At 38.3% G+C, this 14,608-nt stretch overlaps 2 protein-coding genes across 8 annotated transcripts; one reads left to right on the forward strand and one right to left on the reverse strand.

The window, feature by feature from the left end:
- The first annotated feature begins 151 nt into the window (after nucleotides 1–151).
- On the forward strand, nucleotides 152–2,213 carry LOC122014716 (60S ribosomal protein L21-1-like). Its single transcript, XM_042571099.1, has 2 exons — nucleotides 152–486; nucleotides 1,819–2,213. Exons 1-2 carry the CDS (start codon nucleotides 250–252, stop codon nucleotides 2,074–2,076), a joined length of 495 nt encoding a protein of 164 aa, XP_042427033.1. The 5' UTR covers nucleotides 152–249; the 3' UTR covers nucleotides 2,077–2,213.
- A 350-nt stretch (nucleotides 2,214–2,563) lies between these two features.
- Nucleotides 2,564–11,263, reverse strand: LOC122015158 (ubiquitin-conjugating enzyme E2-23 kDa-like). 7 transcript variants are annotated; one of them, XM_042571899.1, is made up of 12 exons: nucleotides 10,918–11,263; nucleotides 10,729–10,838; nucleotides 10,523–10,651; nucleotides 10,315–10,411; nucleotides 8,510–8,584; nucleotides 8,359–8,441; nucleotides 7,476–7,622; nucleotides 6,996–7,068; nucleotides 6,574–6,913; nucleotides 6,423–6,474; nucleotides 5,402–5,481; nucleotides 4,866–4,953 (listed from the first exon to the last, which is right to left on the reverse strand). In XM_042571899.1, the coding sequence occupies exons 1-11, from the start codon at nucleotides 11,144–11,146 to the stop codon at nucleotides 5,470–5,472; spliced, it is 1,347 nt and encodes a 448-aa protein (XP_042427833.1). In that variant the 5' UTR covers nucleotides 11,147–11,263; the 3' UTR covers nucleotides 4,866–4,953; nucleotides 5,402–5,469. The 7 variants fall into 7 exon arrangements, with proteins under 7 accessions (XP_042427836.1, XP_042427837.1, XP_042427838.1 ...); XM_042571902.1 differs by lacking the exons at nucleotides 8,510–8,584; nucleotides 10,315–10,411; nucleotides 10,523–10,651; nucleotides 10,729–10,838; nucleotides 10,918–11,263 and adding exons at nucleotides 2,564–2,818; nucleotides 4,454–4,582; nucleotides 4,703–4,755 and having other exon boundaries at nucleotides 4,839–4,953; nucleotides 5,578–6,474; nucleotides 8,359–8,456; XM_042571898.1 differs by lacking the exons at nucleotides 4,866–4,953; nucleotides 5,402–5,481 and having other exon boundaries at nucleotides 5,655–6,474; nucleotides 10,729–10,835.
- Between the last annotated feature and the right edge of the window lie 3,345 nt (nucleotides 11,264–14,608).

Consider the following 14,608-nt stretch of genomic DNA (forward strand, 5'->3'; position numbering starts at 1 on the left):
TTAAAATCACGCGGCCAGAAAACTAGTTTTTCCTAAGTTTTTGCACAATTTCTCAATCAAATAGCATTTTCGGCCCATTTGATGTTCTTGATGGGCCGGTGACTGATATCGAGCCTGCGCATAGTCGATGGTTCCCTATAAATTCCTTCGCATCGTTAACCCTAATTTCATCTGCACTTCCGCTATTCGTCGTAGAGTCCAAGGCCGCAGGCTGCGGTAGATTGCGAAGGAAAAGACGGGCCGGAGAGGATGCCGGCTGGTCATGGTGTTCGTTCCCGCACAAGAGATCTCTTCTCCCGTCCCTTCCGGAAGAAGGGGTACATCCCCCTGACTACCTACCTTCGCACCTATAAGATCGGAGATTATGTCGACATCAAGGTGAACGGCGCCGTTCACAAAGGCATGCCGCACAAGTTCTACCATGGCCGTACCGGTAGCGTCTGGAATGTCACTAAGCGCGCCATCGGCGTCGAAATCAACAAGCAGGTTTTTTTTATTATCTCATTCATCCGCTATTCATGACTAAATTTCTGATATTTAATGCTTCAGAGGAGACTTCTTCTGTGAATAATATATATGTCTCAACTTTCCTTTATACAATATAAATAAATACGGGATTCTTCATATCATAAGACGTAAAAGTTTTTTTTGCTGGCACACAAATGGGAAATACGTGGATTCTGAGACGAAGTTGCTCAAACTGGATGTGATCGTTTGTTTTAGAATTCATTTAAAAGTGATACCAATAGTCTAAAATTCCTTCAAGCCCAAAGGTGGAATTTGATCACCTCTCTTCCATATCCTCAAAGTCCGACTAGTATCATCCCAGCCCTTGTTTGGAGATATTACAATATGTAATTGGAATTCCTGGCCAGTATTTTTAATGAATTCATTTATTAGACATCAACAAATTTGGGAACTATAATATCTAATTGTCAAAGCCTTTTGAAATCATTTTCTTTTCAAGATTTCTTAGATGCCCGCATTTAACTAACTTGCGCACTCTTGACAAGCAGAACCTTTTTAGTGAAAATCTTCTTGACTTGTTAGAGCGACCAAGTATTTATGAGTTCCATGAAATTTATCACACGTTATACTTGTGTTCTTAAGTTAATGCCAAATTGTGAGCTCAAGGAGTTTATTCTTAGCTCTTTTGTATTCCATCTTCCAGAGGAGCTGCTTGGCTGCCATACTCCTGATAGTCAACTTTCTTAAGAAGTGAAGTGACATTTCCAATTCATCCAAACATAGGATTTGATTCTGAACACAAGATATGCGATTGTAATTATTGAGAATCACTTTCGACTATGGCATTGAATTCATGCTCCAAAACAAGTTGTTATTCTTCTTTTTTCTCTTGTTTCCACATTATCTAAGATGGGTAGTTTTGCCACTTGTATTTTATTTTATTTTTGGCTGAAGTCTTTGTCAATTGAGCACAATCAATACAAAGCCTTTGTCATGAAATTGTGTTTTTACTATGCTAAGAAGAATAGAGACGAAATTGTTTCCACTTGTGCTATTAACTATGAGAAGTGAGGAGTATCTTATTGTTAGCTCAGTTTCTTTCAGTCAATCTTTTATGGTGCTCATTCCAACATTCAGAACATATCTTGCCGGTTAAGAAGGTTGGCTTGCTTTTGATCATGGTTGGTTTGACTTTTGAGGTCTTATCCTGTTCCTATTTGATTGGTTGATTTAATCCGGTATTCAAGTTGTTTGTTTCCATGGTCCAATTTAGTTATGCCTAAATCCAAGTTTAGCTCTGTGCATGTCTCGTTTCTGTTAGTAGGTTGTCTCAACAACTTGTCTATCCAGGTTGGCAATCGGATTATCAGGAAGAGAATTCATGTCCGTGTGGAGCATGTGCTGCCTTCCAGGTGCCAAGAAGACTTCCGTGCGAGGGTGAAGAAGAACGACCAACTAAAGGCTGAGGCGAAAGCTAGAGGTGAAATCATCAGCACTAAGCGCCAACCAGAGGGCCCTAAGCCTGGCTTCATGGTAGAAGGTGCTACACTTGAGACTGTCACGCCTATCCCATATGATGTGGTCAACGACCTCAAGGGTGGGTATTAGTATTTTCTTGGCCATCTTAGTACAACTTCAATGCTTGGTTTCCAATGTAAGACTTAGTTTTGAGTTCTGTTAATTCTGGAGATTAATATAACCTCTTGTAGTTGAATGCTTAATTTCATCCTCAGTTTTGTCCATCATGGAAAGACGCACCATATTTGCTTGGGCATCTCCAATGAGAGATTTTTTAAAGGGGTTTGAGAAATAAAAAAAAATTAAGAAAAAGGCTATAGTAGTTTAAGAGCCATACTGAAATTTCATTCAAATTTATTCTTTCATTTTAAAATTAATAATATGGATGGGTAATTAATGATGTATAAAAAATTGATAATGTAGCATTCATGAAAAAACTTATATGAAAGGTTTTTTTTTATTATGGACAGATATTGTTATATTTTTAATATGGCATTGAGGAGTCTTATTGAAAGAAAAAAAAAGCTCCCTTTGAGAAAAAAACACAAATCCAAATAAAAGATTAAATGGCAATTGATGATCAAATTCAAGGGTGTGCTTGCATTTTTTTTTTCACTCCGGATCCAGTTTATTAAACTTGCAGTTGATTGATTCGGTTTTATAAAAAAATTTCACCAGAGAAAATGTACAATCAACAGACAGTGCTAATCAGGTTTCCCGACCAGTGGTTCATCACTAGAATCGTATTCAGCTTCACTCAGCTCTTCATCACTTGATTTGTCTCCTTGAGGAGCCTCTACGTCTTCAGGCTTTGCGTATTTCTGACAGTATTCTGGATGACATTAGAAAAAAGAGTGAGAAACTGATAGAGCAAAAGGATAAGTTCAGCATCATCACAGATTTAAAATTACTACTGAAGGTTAAACGCATCAGGTCTGATTTGGGCAGTTATTCCATCACAACAAAATGGAGGAGAATTGGATTAGCAATAGTAGCTCTCTAAATCCCTTTATATCTTAAATAAATGAGATGAATTGCTCAAGTTTTATTAATGAAAAATGTTTTTTTTATTAATTCTAAAAAATTGAAACAAAGAAAGAAACTTTTTGTGTTTGAAAGAAAGAAACCAGAGTGATGTCATTTGAATAAGTTCCTGAGCCAAGTCTAGGGGATTTGGATGTCTTAGTGTTCCTATGAGGTAATAAACAAGGAAAATGACAGACTGATATTAAAATCACTACTAATATTCAAATTAATCAAGACATCTTCTTTATACCTTTCACTCTGATATTTGATCTCCTTCTACACTTTATACTTTCACTCGAATATTTGATCTATCTCTACTCATTATACCTTTAATAGTCGATCTTCCTTTACCCTTTATATCTATTCAACTTTTAATTATATACATTCCATCTTAATATTCTCATCTCCATCCCATTAACTTTTTCTATGTGGTGCTTCCTAATAAAACACTCGAATTCAAGAATGACAGCTTGTACCGCGCACACATATTTTTATCAAAGTCACTAGAATACAATATCTTGCATAACAATAAGCCCATTAAGAAGTCATTATCTGGAGAGACAAAACATGAAAAGCTACCATTCCTAATTCTGAAGGGAAAAAAATAGACAACGCAATTAGTTTCATCTTCTTTGCCACACAATTTCAATATATTGAAGTAAAAGACAAAAAAAAAAATGCTCTCATTGTATCTGGTTACCTGAGGAACCAAGTAGAACCTCAGAAGAAAGAAATAAAAAGCTGCCACAAAGATCTCAAAATCTGAATGTTCACAAAGGGGATACTCAAACTAGCACAGTTGCACAGACATCACCAAAACCATTATTTGTCTCTTGATGTTGTGTCTAGCCACTGTGTTATCTTTATAGCTTCAACGGATAATAAGATGACAGCAAATAGGTTAAGACACATGAATTTGATAACAAGAGAGAAATGATAAATAAATTCCAAGGATCAAAGATACCCGTCAGAGTGATATCCCTATTGAAGTTTAGAGGAGTTAAGGAGATCAAAAAATATTTTAAGAATCTTGAACTAAGATTTTTGCTAAACAAAATTACTCAACAAAATCTTTGATCAAGATGCCAAAGGAATAAAAGAAAAGTTTTCTTTACCATTAGTTATAGGAATAAAGATAACATACAGTGTTTTTTTTGTTATAAGTAGATCCAGTTGATTAGTATTTAGTCGTACTATGAAACTAGAAAAAGAGTGATTGCGAGAAGGATAAGAAATGAACTAAATATATCTGAAAATCAATTTGGTTAAATGTTTAGAATATCAACAATAGATGTCATAATTTAATAAAACAGATAATGGAGAAATATACAGATGTTTTTATTAACAACTAATAGATTTAATATAGAAGAGATTAAAATAAGCATGCAGTATTAAAGTGACATAAAGAATATTTGAAGCACAAAATCAAAGTCTATATTACCCTTCACTTTCTGCTCATAAGCAGGTCGATCCCGCATCATTAATGCTGCAGCCTCCCCATTCAATGGGTCTGAAGGATTTGGATATAAAAGAAGTTGCGGAAGGAAAACCTCAAATGCATTAACAAGATCTGGCAGACATTTCAGATTAGTACACAAAAATACTGAGAGTAAGCTAATTTTCTATTTTGCACACTTCATTGAGCCAATCATAATGTAGGATGACAACAGTAAGGGGAATGTTATATTACCAAACATGGGACTCCAAGTTTGGTTGATTACATCCAAACAAACTGAACCAGACCTGAAAATTGTCAGGACAAACAAGTCAATTGCCTAATGTCCAATGCTAAAAGTTTGTTCCATAAAGAACACTCGCACACTCACATTTCATCCACATTAGGATGATATATCTTATTGACAAATCCAATGGATGGAGATTTGTAAGGATATGCATCTGGCAGTTCCACCCTTACCCTCCAGATCCCTCCTTGATAAAGGCCTGTCATGAGCAACAATCCACTTACTTGATCGATAGTGAACTACCCAAAAAATTATTGAATTGTTCAATATTAGTGTTCATACAAAAACTACATAAAGCACCCATTAGAAGATTAGTTGAAGCGTTGCATGGCCGAACTAAAGAGTTTAAGTAGTTAATCAATGGCCTTATGTAATTCAGTGAGACTTCAAACTTCCCTTAGGAAACAGAGAAATTGAAACTCAGAAAAGGATGCGAAATTTTACTCCTCTGTGTGTGACAAGAATAAATAAGACATAATCAAGAAAGAGGCAGCTTTTTCAGTCCCTCTTTCACACCATTTTTGACGTGTTTTATCTCAGTTAACTCATCCGCAGGCGAAAAAAAGACTCTCCAAAAAAAATAAAAATCAGAAGACCATGAAGAGACAGAGATGATAGAAGAATCGCAGAGAAAAAAGATAATATACTCTCGTTGGGGCCGTGGAAATTCACGAAGAATTCCTGCATCCCATCGTTCACCATCTCCACCTTGTAGTCATTCATCATCCTACAAAACCCAAGAAGCGAACCAAAATCAAAAAGGGGGAACCCAAAGAAATTCGATATTATCAGATTAAAACCGTTCGTTGTTCAAAAGATCTACAGCTTCATCAGGTCCATCTCGCGGCGCTTGCTGGGGGACGACATCTTGATCCAGCTGCCTCGAGCAATCGCGAAGCGAGAAGGGATGAGATCGGCGCAGCGGTCTAAAAATCCTTCCTTTATGCCTTTTTTTTTTTGAAGGGATGAAAAGAGTTACTTAAAAAAGAGTGATGCGTTTAAAAAGCCAAGTCAAGAAATTCCGCTCCAATCTATTAAATGTACTTCTAAAATTTATCTGCTCGGCTTTGCTCCAGTCCTTCATTATTTTCACGCGTTTCTCACTTTATCGGAAAGGAAACAGAATCTGGACATTAGATTTTACTACACCATCGATCAATTAAACATTTGGAATTTAACTACTAATGATGGGGCACTTGCAGCTTTTATGTTTTAAACATTGTGGTAATTTTTAGAGAAAATCTGGCAATGGCATGTATGGCAATGTGTTTAACACAATGTCAGAGCTCATAGGAATGTATTCGAAGTGTGTCGACCATTAGAGCAACAAGCTTTCAAAGATGGTAAATGAACAAGAAGCAACAATTGATGCATGATAACTATTGAACTGACACAATGTAGAGCCACAGAAATAGATAAGACAAGGCTGTTTAAGTTCCAACTACACAATTCTTCTAGCAGAATCATAATAACAGCGTACAAGAGGGCAAAGACTGCTAGGATTAAACTCACTGTGAGTTTTCATTTGATCTGACAAAAATAAAAGTATCAGACCGATAGATATTTTACTCCCAAGATAATGCGTAGTTTCTACCTTTTAGGTAAGTAGGATTTGTTTCCTTTGCTTTTCATCCTATATGGAACTCAAATAGTAAAGATTTTCCTTACTTTCTTTATCTTCCTCCGGCAGATTGGACATGTGCCAGCCTCATCCAAGATCCTGCACACTCAAACATGCTTCATCAGTCCCTCAGAGTTCATTTCTGAAAGAATTTAAGCATCTGACACGATCATTTCGATAGGATTTTGTCAACTATACCTTGTTCCACAGGCTAAGCACACTACACAATGCCCACAAGGAAGAAAAAAACAGTCTCTGTGAACATCACAGCAAATGGTGCAGAGGTGTTGGAAGTTGCCAATTTCACTGTCCTTGGGCAGGTCTGATCCTGCCTCAGGAGGTTCATTGATATCTTCCTCGTCGTGGGAAACAGATTCATATGATGATCCTAAGCTCCGATCATCATCATCCTTGTTAGAGAGCAGGGGGCTCCTCTCCGTTGTGGTATTTATTGTTTGATGAGCAGTACCATCCTGAGAGTAATTCTGTGAGGTGCTAAATACTTGGAACCCCACAAAAATTAGTATAGTCATCACACCTACACCAACAAATAGAACAATAAAAGATAGCATTGCTAGAAGAAAAAAAACAATTGATAGATAACCAGTTTGCACAGTTACCTGATCCAACAAAATAAGTCAGCCATCGAGGCCCATATGTCAGCTTAACGTACCATTCATCAATCTGCATACTCTGAATAAAGAGACAACATCTAATAATCACTTCCAACACACAAGTTATACACTGCATTTGATCTTTCACTAGTAAATTGACAGATTGAACTTTGCTCCTGGAGTTAAAATATCCAATTCACCATGGTGAATAATAAGTCTCAGCAATAAAAGAATGGGTTCTCATAAAATGATTAGAGCCATATTCTATATTCTGCGTTACAATAACTCTAGTATTGGTCACAAAGTTCCCTTGCCGCTGGAACAAAATCAAGAATCAATCAGGCAATAATTAGGTGCATGGTTGTGTGAGCTAGATACTTGTATATTTATATTCATTTAAATCTCATAGTAATGAAACAGGCAATTTTTTGGAAAAAAAAAAAGCATCTCATGCAATATGTTAAAAAGTCACAGTGAAGATTTTACTGGATCAGGAGTTGGAGTTGTAAGAATTGCAACATTGGTCCTTTCTAAGAACAAATTCAAAGAGCAGATCCTATGATTCAGTGAACATTTATAATACGCCCCAGATGTGTTGTATGTGATAGACTGAATGTTGAAGATCAGCTCAACCTGTTTCAAGAAACTTATCTTTAAGAACAGCTCGACATAAAATTTTTATAAAAAAAAACATATAAGGGAATAACTAAAAGTTAAGAACATTGCCAAGCAGATATAAATCAAAACAAGCAAAACAAACAATTAGGATTCAAGAAACGCACAAGAATTCAAATTAGTTACAGATGCAAGGATGGACTTTAGATGAATAGTCTCTTTACGGCTATAGTGCTACTGCTGCTTTTCCTTATAAAGTTACTCCCTACATAACATTGTTTTCCTTGTTCTTCCCTTATACTCCTAGCTAGATTAGCACATTCAGTTCCCTCAGTAGGACCATATCTAGTGTTATTGAAGCAATTAACAGTTCATGCTCTTCAGTAAGGCAGTATATTATGCATGCACATTTTCTTTGAAAGCCAAATATTTGTGATGAAAAGCATCCACTAACCTACTTCATTTAAGGTATCAAGGAGAAAAATAGTTTAAGATGCAACTAAGAATTTAAGATTTTCAATGGCGGATCTAGCAAATGGCTAATATCTTCCAACTTTCCATTTCATCAGTGTACTACAGATTGTGCATTTCATTGATAGATAAAACCAAAGAAATATGGAATTGTAAATAAAGAAAAGGGCACTAGTAGCATCTACTACAACAATTAAATACACAAAAGGCATGGTATTCTCCAGACTCAAACGTGATTACTTGCTCAAGAACTTAAAAAAAATTAAAGAATGTCAGTATGTACCTCCGTTTCTATATTGTTTAAGTTACCCACAGCAATGTAATAATCAGAAGGTTTTTCAATAGTTTGCTGAATTTTTCCATTTCCTGTATTTGGGTACTTGTTAGGTGATTGACAAGACAAATTTCTTGAACAGGATTAATTGGAGAGATACCATGAATAAGAGACCATGACAATGTGGTATTAGGATGTGATGGTTGTTCCATCCATTGAACAAGGCTTTCCTTTCCTATAAACAAATAGTATAAAAACCAAAAATAAGTTCCGGATCAAAATTTTCTAAGCATGATGAATAGTCAGCAGTGGATATATATATATCTATCTTCCACAAAGATCATTAATACAAGGGGGAAAATGTAATGTATTCTACTTCATAATAAGTTATTGAATGTGGAGTTACAAGTGTAAGATAAAGTGCATATAACAAAAGAACTATATTCATAAAACATGTCAAGACTCCCAGAACGAGAACAATCCATTTAACATCAAATAGACACTTACTTTCTGACAAATATCTCATTATCCAGTTTTGCCTTGTATGGATTATTTGCAAATCTTTCAAAAGGGCCAATATCAGATGAAATATGATTATTTACTAGATTCCAACTTCATACCCCTTGATTATCTACACAGTTAACCCTACTTGTCTCATATTTTACTACAAAAAATTGCAAATGATATCCTTATTTTCTACCCATTAAATCTTTCGTTTTGTTTGTTATGACTAAAAAAAAAGGCGTATGTAGATTATGCAATTAATATCACAACAACTAGCCATTTGGGTTGAGGCAGTCCATCCACATAGGGGCCTCAATACTTATTCTGGCATTTTTTTGTAATAAGGGAGCCACCCTTCAGCTCTCCAACTCAGTATCTTAAAGGAAAGAGGCAAGGCTATGGAACAAGGTTGCATCAACCAAATTGTCATGAGAAGAGTCGTGACAATATCTAGTAAATTCAAAATGATTTTATGCTCCGAGAACAACTTTAGAGAATAAGAGACAAAAATGTTGTTTGAAAGTTCAGGAGGGAAAGAATTATGATTGTTCACTCTTACTAAAGTTGTTAATAAAATCAACAGATCTGAAACGATACAAAAAAACAAAAAAAAAAACTTGATAATTAGCAGTCAACTTTCGTCATTTTTATGAGGGAAGAAATTCCTGCAATGGATTAGACAGTCGCATTTGTTGGGCAAGGATATTAAATCTTAAACTATCAGGATCTGCAGTTGAAAATGTTAGTTTACTACTATGGATTCAGCATTAATAAGTTGTGTTAGTCCCAACTAGTTGTGATCAACTAAATGGATCATATCTGGCAATCCCTAATTGAACTATATGAAAGGTCATATCACTAGTAATATGTATGTCGCTTAATCGCTCAAAATTGTTTGCTAGAATTCTCTCTAATCTAATCTACACCTTGCACTTTCAATTATAATTGATCAGAGCGTCTAACAAAATTTATTTGTCATCTTGTACATGTCTTAGTATATGTTTTTTTTTCTTATTTTTTATATGAAAAAGAGGATTAAAATAAACTAATTTTATCATTTTCCTGGAAGTAGAATCATGCTTCAAACAGAAAAATAAAAGCTTGAGTTACCAATGGTTTAGAACCAAGCAATAAAAATGTTGTTGGTACTTAGTCACATCACCATTTATCACGACCCAAACTTGATGATAGAATTCTATTGGTTGAAATGTTACGAGGCCATAAATCATCATCAAAAAATGCTTTAGTTATTAAACTAGCATATGCCTTATAAACCTCTCTATTGTTTTGCTTGGGTTATAGACCTCTCTATTAATCCATAACTTTTAACGCATGACTAAATTCTGGTGTCGCTTGTTACTAACTTAATGACGAGGCATGGAAAGTATTTTAGTGTGTCGAGGCTAACACAATTGCATAGTTGAAATGAAAAAAAAAAAAAATGTGTAGATTAAAAGTCACCTTGGGCGATGACTAGGATCAACGGGTATGAGCCATGCAATTTCACATCATAAGAAATCTCGATATGTGAGCCTTTGTTGAGATAGTATATCCATTCCTGCACAGTTGGTAATCGAGTAAACCAGTTTCCTGTTCGATACTTCGATGGAGCAACAGTGGAGCAACCAGTTTCTGTATCTTAACTATAAAAACAGCAGCATAGACCTGCCTGGTGAAAGTTTGAGGGGACGGACACATTTCGAGTCACTGACCATTTAGTCAATACGTCAAGCAGCGGAGGCTCGTAAAACCCGTAAAGCATCGGCCCGTGCTTCGACGACTCCTCGTCCGCTTTCAGCTGCAGCAAGAATACAATTTCAGCAGACCGATAAGGCCACCGGAAAAGATCAGCGAAGGAGATAGAAAAAGGCGGACCTTTACATCCTGCACAAACAAGGGATTTGCCTGCAGATTCCGGGAGCAATTGGGGCCGAGGGTGAGGTCGACGGCGCCGTAAAAGCCAAGGATCAATGTCATCGAAGCTGCTAATCAAAGAATCGTGGTTTACTGAATAACCTCTGGGTGTCCCCAAAAGAATCGAGAGGAGAGTTCCAAAGGGGATACCGAAGAACCAAAACGTGAGGAGGATGACCAAGCAGGACCAAGCGTCGTCGTTGATCTGCCACGACGGAACGTTGGTAACCAGTATATTCATACGGTGGGAGACGGTCGGAGTCGTCGAAGGGGGAGGTGGCGGCGGTGGAGGTGGTGGTGACGACGGCGGCGAGGAGGCTGAGGAGGAAGGAAGTGAAGGGTGAGAAAGAGGGAGGAAGAGAAACGTAGTGGTCTCCATGGAGGCGGAAGAAGCGGCTCACTGGAGTGCGGTGGGATCGCTCGGTGGCCATTTGGAGAGGAGGCTGGAGGTGGAGCAACGGCCGGTCAAATTGCCAACGCCCAGTCTCCTCCCTTCCCAGGAAGAGTAGTTCGAATTTATTTAATATAATAATTAAATTAAGTTAAGTTCAGCTTAAAATAAATTAAATTATTGAAATCATTGTTCAGCCAATTTAACTTGATGTTTTTTCGAATTTAAATTTAAACTTAGTTTGACCTGATTTAAATTTATTTGATTATTTTTAAATTTTATATTTTTTAACTTGATTGATAATTAAGTTTAATATTATAAATTTATTTATTTTTATAATTATTTATTTATGTATAAGTTTGATAAAAAAAACAATTATTAATATTCATTGAATTAATTGTGTGTATAATATAAATAAATTATATTTAATTTGAATATCAAACATATTTATGAAAAATTAAATAGTTTATAAGTTTATAGGGACCCATGTGGGCCCTGCATGTAATTACCCTATGTTGCCCAGCTCAGCAATTACGATTGAATCCTGCAACGCTAACGCCGCTGGGCCAGTTTGAAATATTCTGAATTATGAGCGTCGTTCAATTCTTCAAATAGATTAATAAGGCGATGATTCGATCCGAGAAGCATAAATTGATTCTGTCATGAGTGATTTGAATGCTTTATTGTAGGAGAGTTCATCATATTAGTTATCATCGCATCATACTATGAGGAGATATCTTCATTGTAACTTCACATTGTTTAAATAGATTTATTCCGCCTGCAATCTTAATTTCACAAGTAAATTTGTATAGTATGTTAGAGATGGTCATACAAAAAATCTCTCAGTAAGATAATCAAGTTACAGACGAGTTGGTTAAGTTAGTCAGTTCATTATCGTCGATCGTGATATGTCAACCGATCGAGCAGGTCTCACTAGTGACACACATCGATAGGATCGACAGAAGGAATAACCTACCTGAGCGACTGGAGGTCCTCATTAATAGAATTCCTCTGATCGGACAACACCCTAGCCGATCAAGAGGAAGCTCGCATGTTGAAAATGAGAGTCGGGTGGTTCACCCTGATTAGGGATCAGCTATATAAAAGAGTTTTCTCAAGGTCGCTGCTCAAGTGCGTCGGATAGGAAGATATCGAAATATCTTGAAGGAGGTTCATCAAGGCTCTTGCGGAAGTCATCCGGGTGGCAGATCACTGGCTCGAAAGATCCTATTGGTGAGATACTTTTGACCCACATTGCAAGATGATGTCGCTCGGACGGTGCCCACCTATTATTATGTTAAAGTATCATAACATTCTGCACCGACCCACCGAGGATATGAAAGCGTCCATGGTGTCTTGTCCGTTCGACCAATGGGGCATGAACATCGTTGAACCATTTCCAATGGCAACCGATCAGCGAAGATTTCTACTCGTCGTAATAGATTATTTCTCAAAGTGGGTGGAGGCTGAGACGTTAGCCAAGATAATCGGGCATATGGTCATCAAATTTATATGACAAAATATCTTATGTCGGTTCGGCATCCCTCGCCGGCTCGTCTCGGACAACGGACAATAGTTCACAGGACGGAGCCTCAAGGAATGATGCGAAGGTTATGACATTATGCAGACTTTCATCTCGGTGACCTACTCACAAAGCAATGGTCAAGCGGAAGTCAAGAACCGGGAAATCCTTAGGGGGTTACGAGCTTGGCTCAATCATACTAGAAGCAGCTGGGTCGATGAACTCCCTACACTACCGTGGGCCCATCGCACCACGACCGGCGTTATACCATTCAATCTGGTGTATGAAAGAGAAACATTGGTTCTAGTGGAAGTCGGAGTAGAGTTCGATCGGGTGCATCTCTACGACGATGGAAACGTCAACGGAGACTCATGGAGCTCGACCTGGTGGATAAAGCATGGGATAAGGTTGTCATCCGACTAATGGCGTATAGGCAGTGCATGAAACAGAACTACAATCGGAGGGTGATCTCCAGGTCTTTCCAGGTCGGCAACTTGGTGTGGAAAAGGGTGAAGTCAGTCGGTGATATCACCAAGTTGGAAGCCCCATGGGGAGGACCCTACATCGTCATTCAAAAGCTCTGCTCGGGAGCCAATTACCTACGTACAGGACGAGGATAAGAGAAGGCTCGAACGGCCTTAGAGCGTGAATCATCTTCAGCCCTATAGAGTCGGGGAAGAGGTGCGTGGTTAAATCCAGATAAAATTGTATCAACGTATGTCTTGTAAATGTAGGTGAACAATAAATAAAATTCACAAGTGTCCCAGACTCTTGCACCTACCAGCCAAGTTAAAAGTCAAGCGGCGACTATAAACCTCTGTCTACGCTTTCAACAGTAGAGCGGTGACTATAAACCCCTGCCTACGCCTTCAACAGTCGAGCGGCAATTATAAACTCTTGTCTACACTTTCAACAATTGAGTGGAGACTATAAACCCCTATTTGCGTTAACAGTCGAGCGGCGACTATAAATCCTTGTCTACGTCAACAGTTGAGCTGTAAAATACCGGAAAATAGGCGAATATTAATAAGGGAATTTTCCAGAATTTTTGGAAATTTTTCGGAGCTCGTATGGTCGAGTTAACGGGGATAAAAACAGGGTCCGGAAAAGCCTGTTTAGGCTACCCAGCTTTAAAGAGGAAAAGTTTTATTTTTTTATTTTCCTTTTCTTATTTATTTTCTCTCGTCACTGTGCTTCCTCCTCGCACGCCGACGCTGAACCCGCGCGACTTCTTCCCCCTGCCCTAACCGCCGCCCTCTCCCTAGCGATTAAAGCCTCACCGACCCCTTCCTCTTCTCCTTGTCGCCGAGCCCTAGTCCTCTTCTCTTCCTTCTCTTCTCTCCCGAGCCGAACCCCACTTCTCCCCCGCCCAGCCGTGCCCTAGAATGAGCACCGGAGCCGATTCCTACATCGCGTCGCTGCCGCACGGAAGTGCCACCGGCATCCTCTTGTGCCTTAGCCGCCGGCACCCATGCCCTAGCCGCCGGCACCCGAGCCCTAGTAGCACCTCCTGGTCACGGAGGTGTTTCACCACACCGATTCTCCTCTGTGCTTGTGCCCTACTCTGAAGCTGTTGTGGCCGCGCCGGACGCTATGAGCCCCTGCTGTCGGGCGCGACTTCCTCTCCTAACTCCTGGTCAGCACTGCAAGGAACCCTAGCTATTTGCCACAACCACTGGATATTTTGCCTCGGCCGGTTTCTCCTTTCCCTTACCCTCTGGCATCACCGAAGAAGAGGTAATGGGAATAGATATTATAGAAAATTTTAATAGATTTTCTTATGATTTTATCGGGAAGGTTCGTTGTGTTTTTGGCTGCACCAGATTTCACCTCGGTGGCTTGCAAATACTCCTTGGCAAATTGTTTTGGCTGCTTCCATAGAGGTCACGAGGTTCCAGCAGTAACTCGTCGAATTCTTGGTCTTCACG

The sequence above is a fragment of the Zingiber officinale genome, chromosome 8B (assembly GCF_018446385.1).
Source record: "Zingiber officinale cultivar Zhangliang chromosome 8B, Zo_v1.1, whole genome shotgun sequence".
Taxonomy (NCBI): domain Eukaryota; kingdom Viridiplantae; phylum Streptophyta; class Magnoliopsida; order Zingiberales; family Zingiberaceae; genus Zingiber; species Zingiber officinale.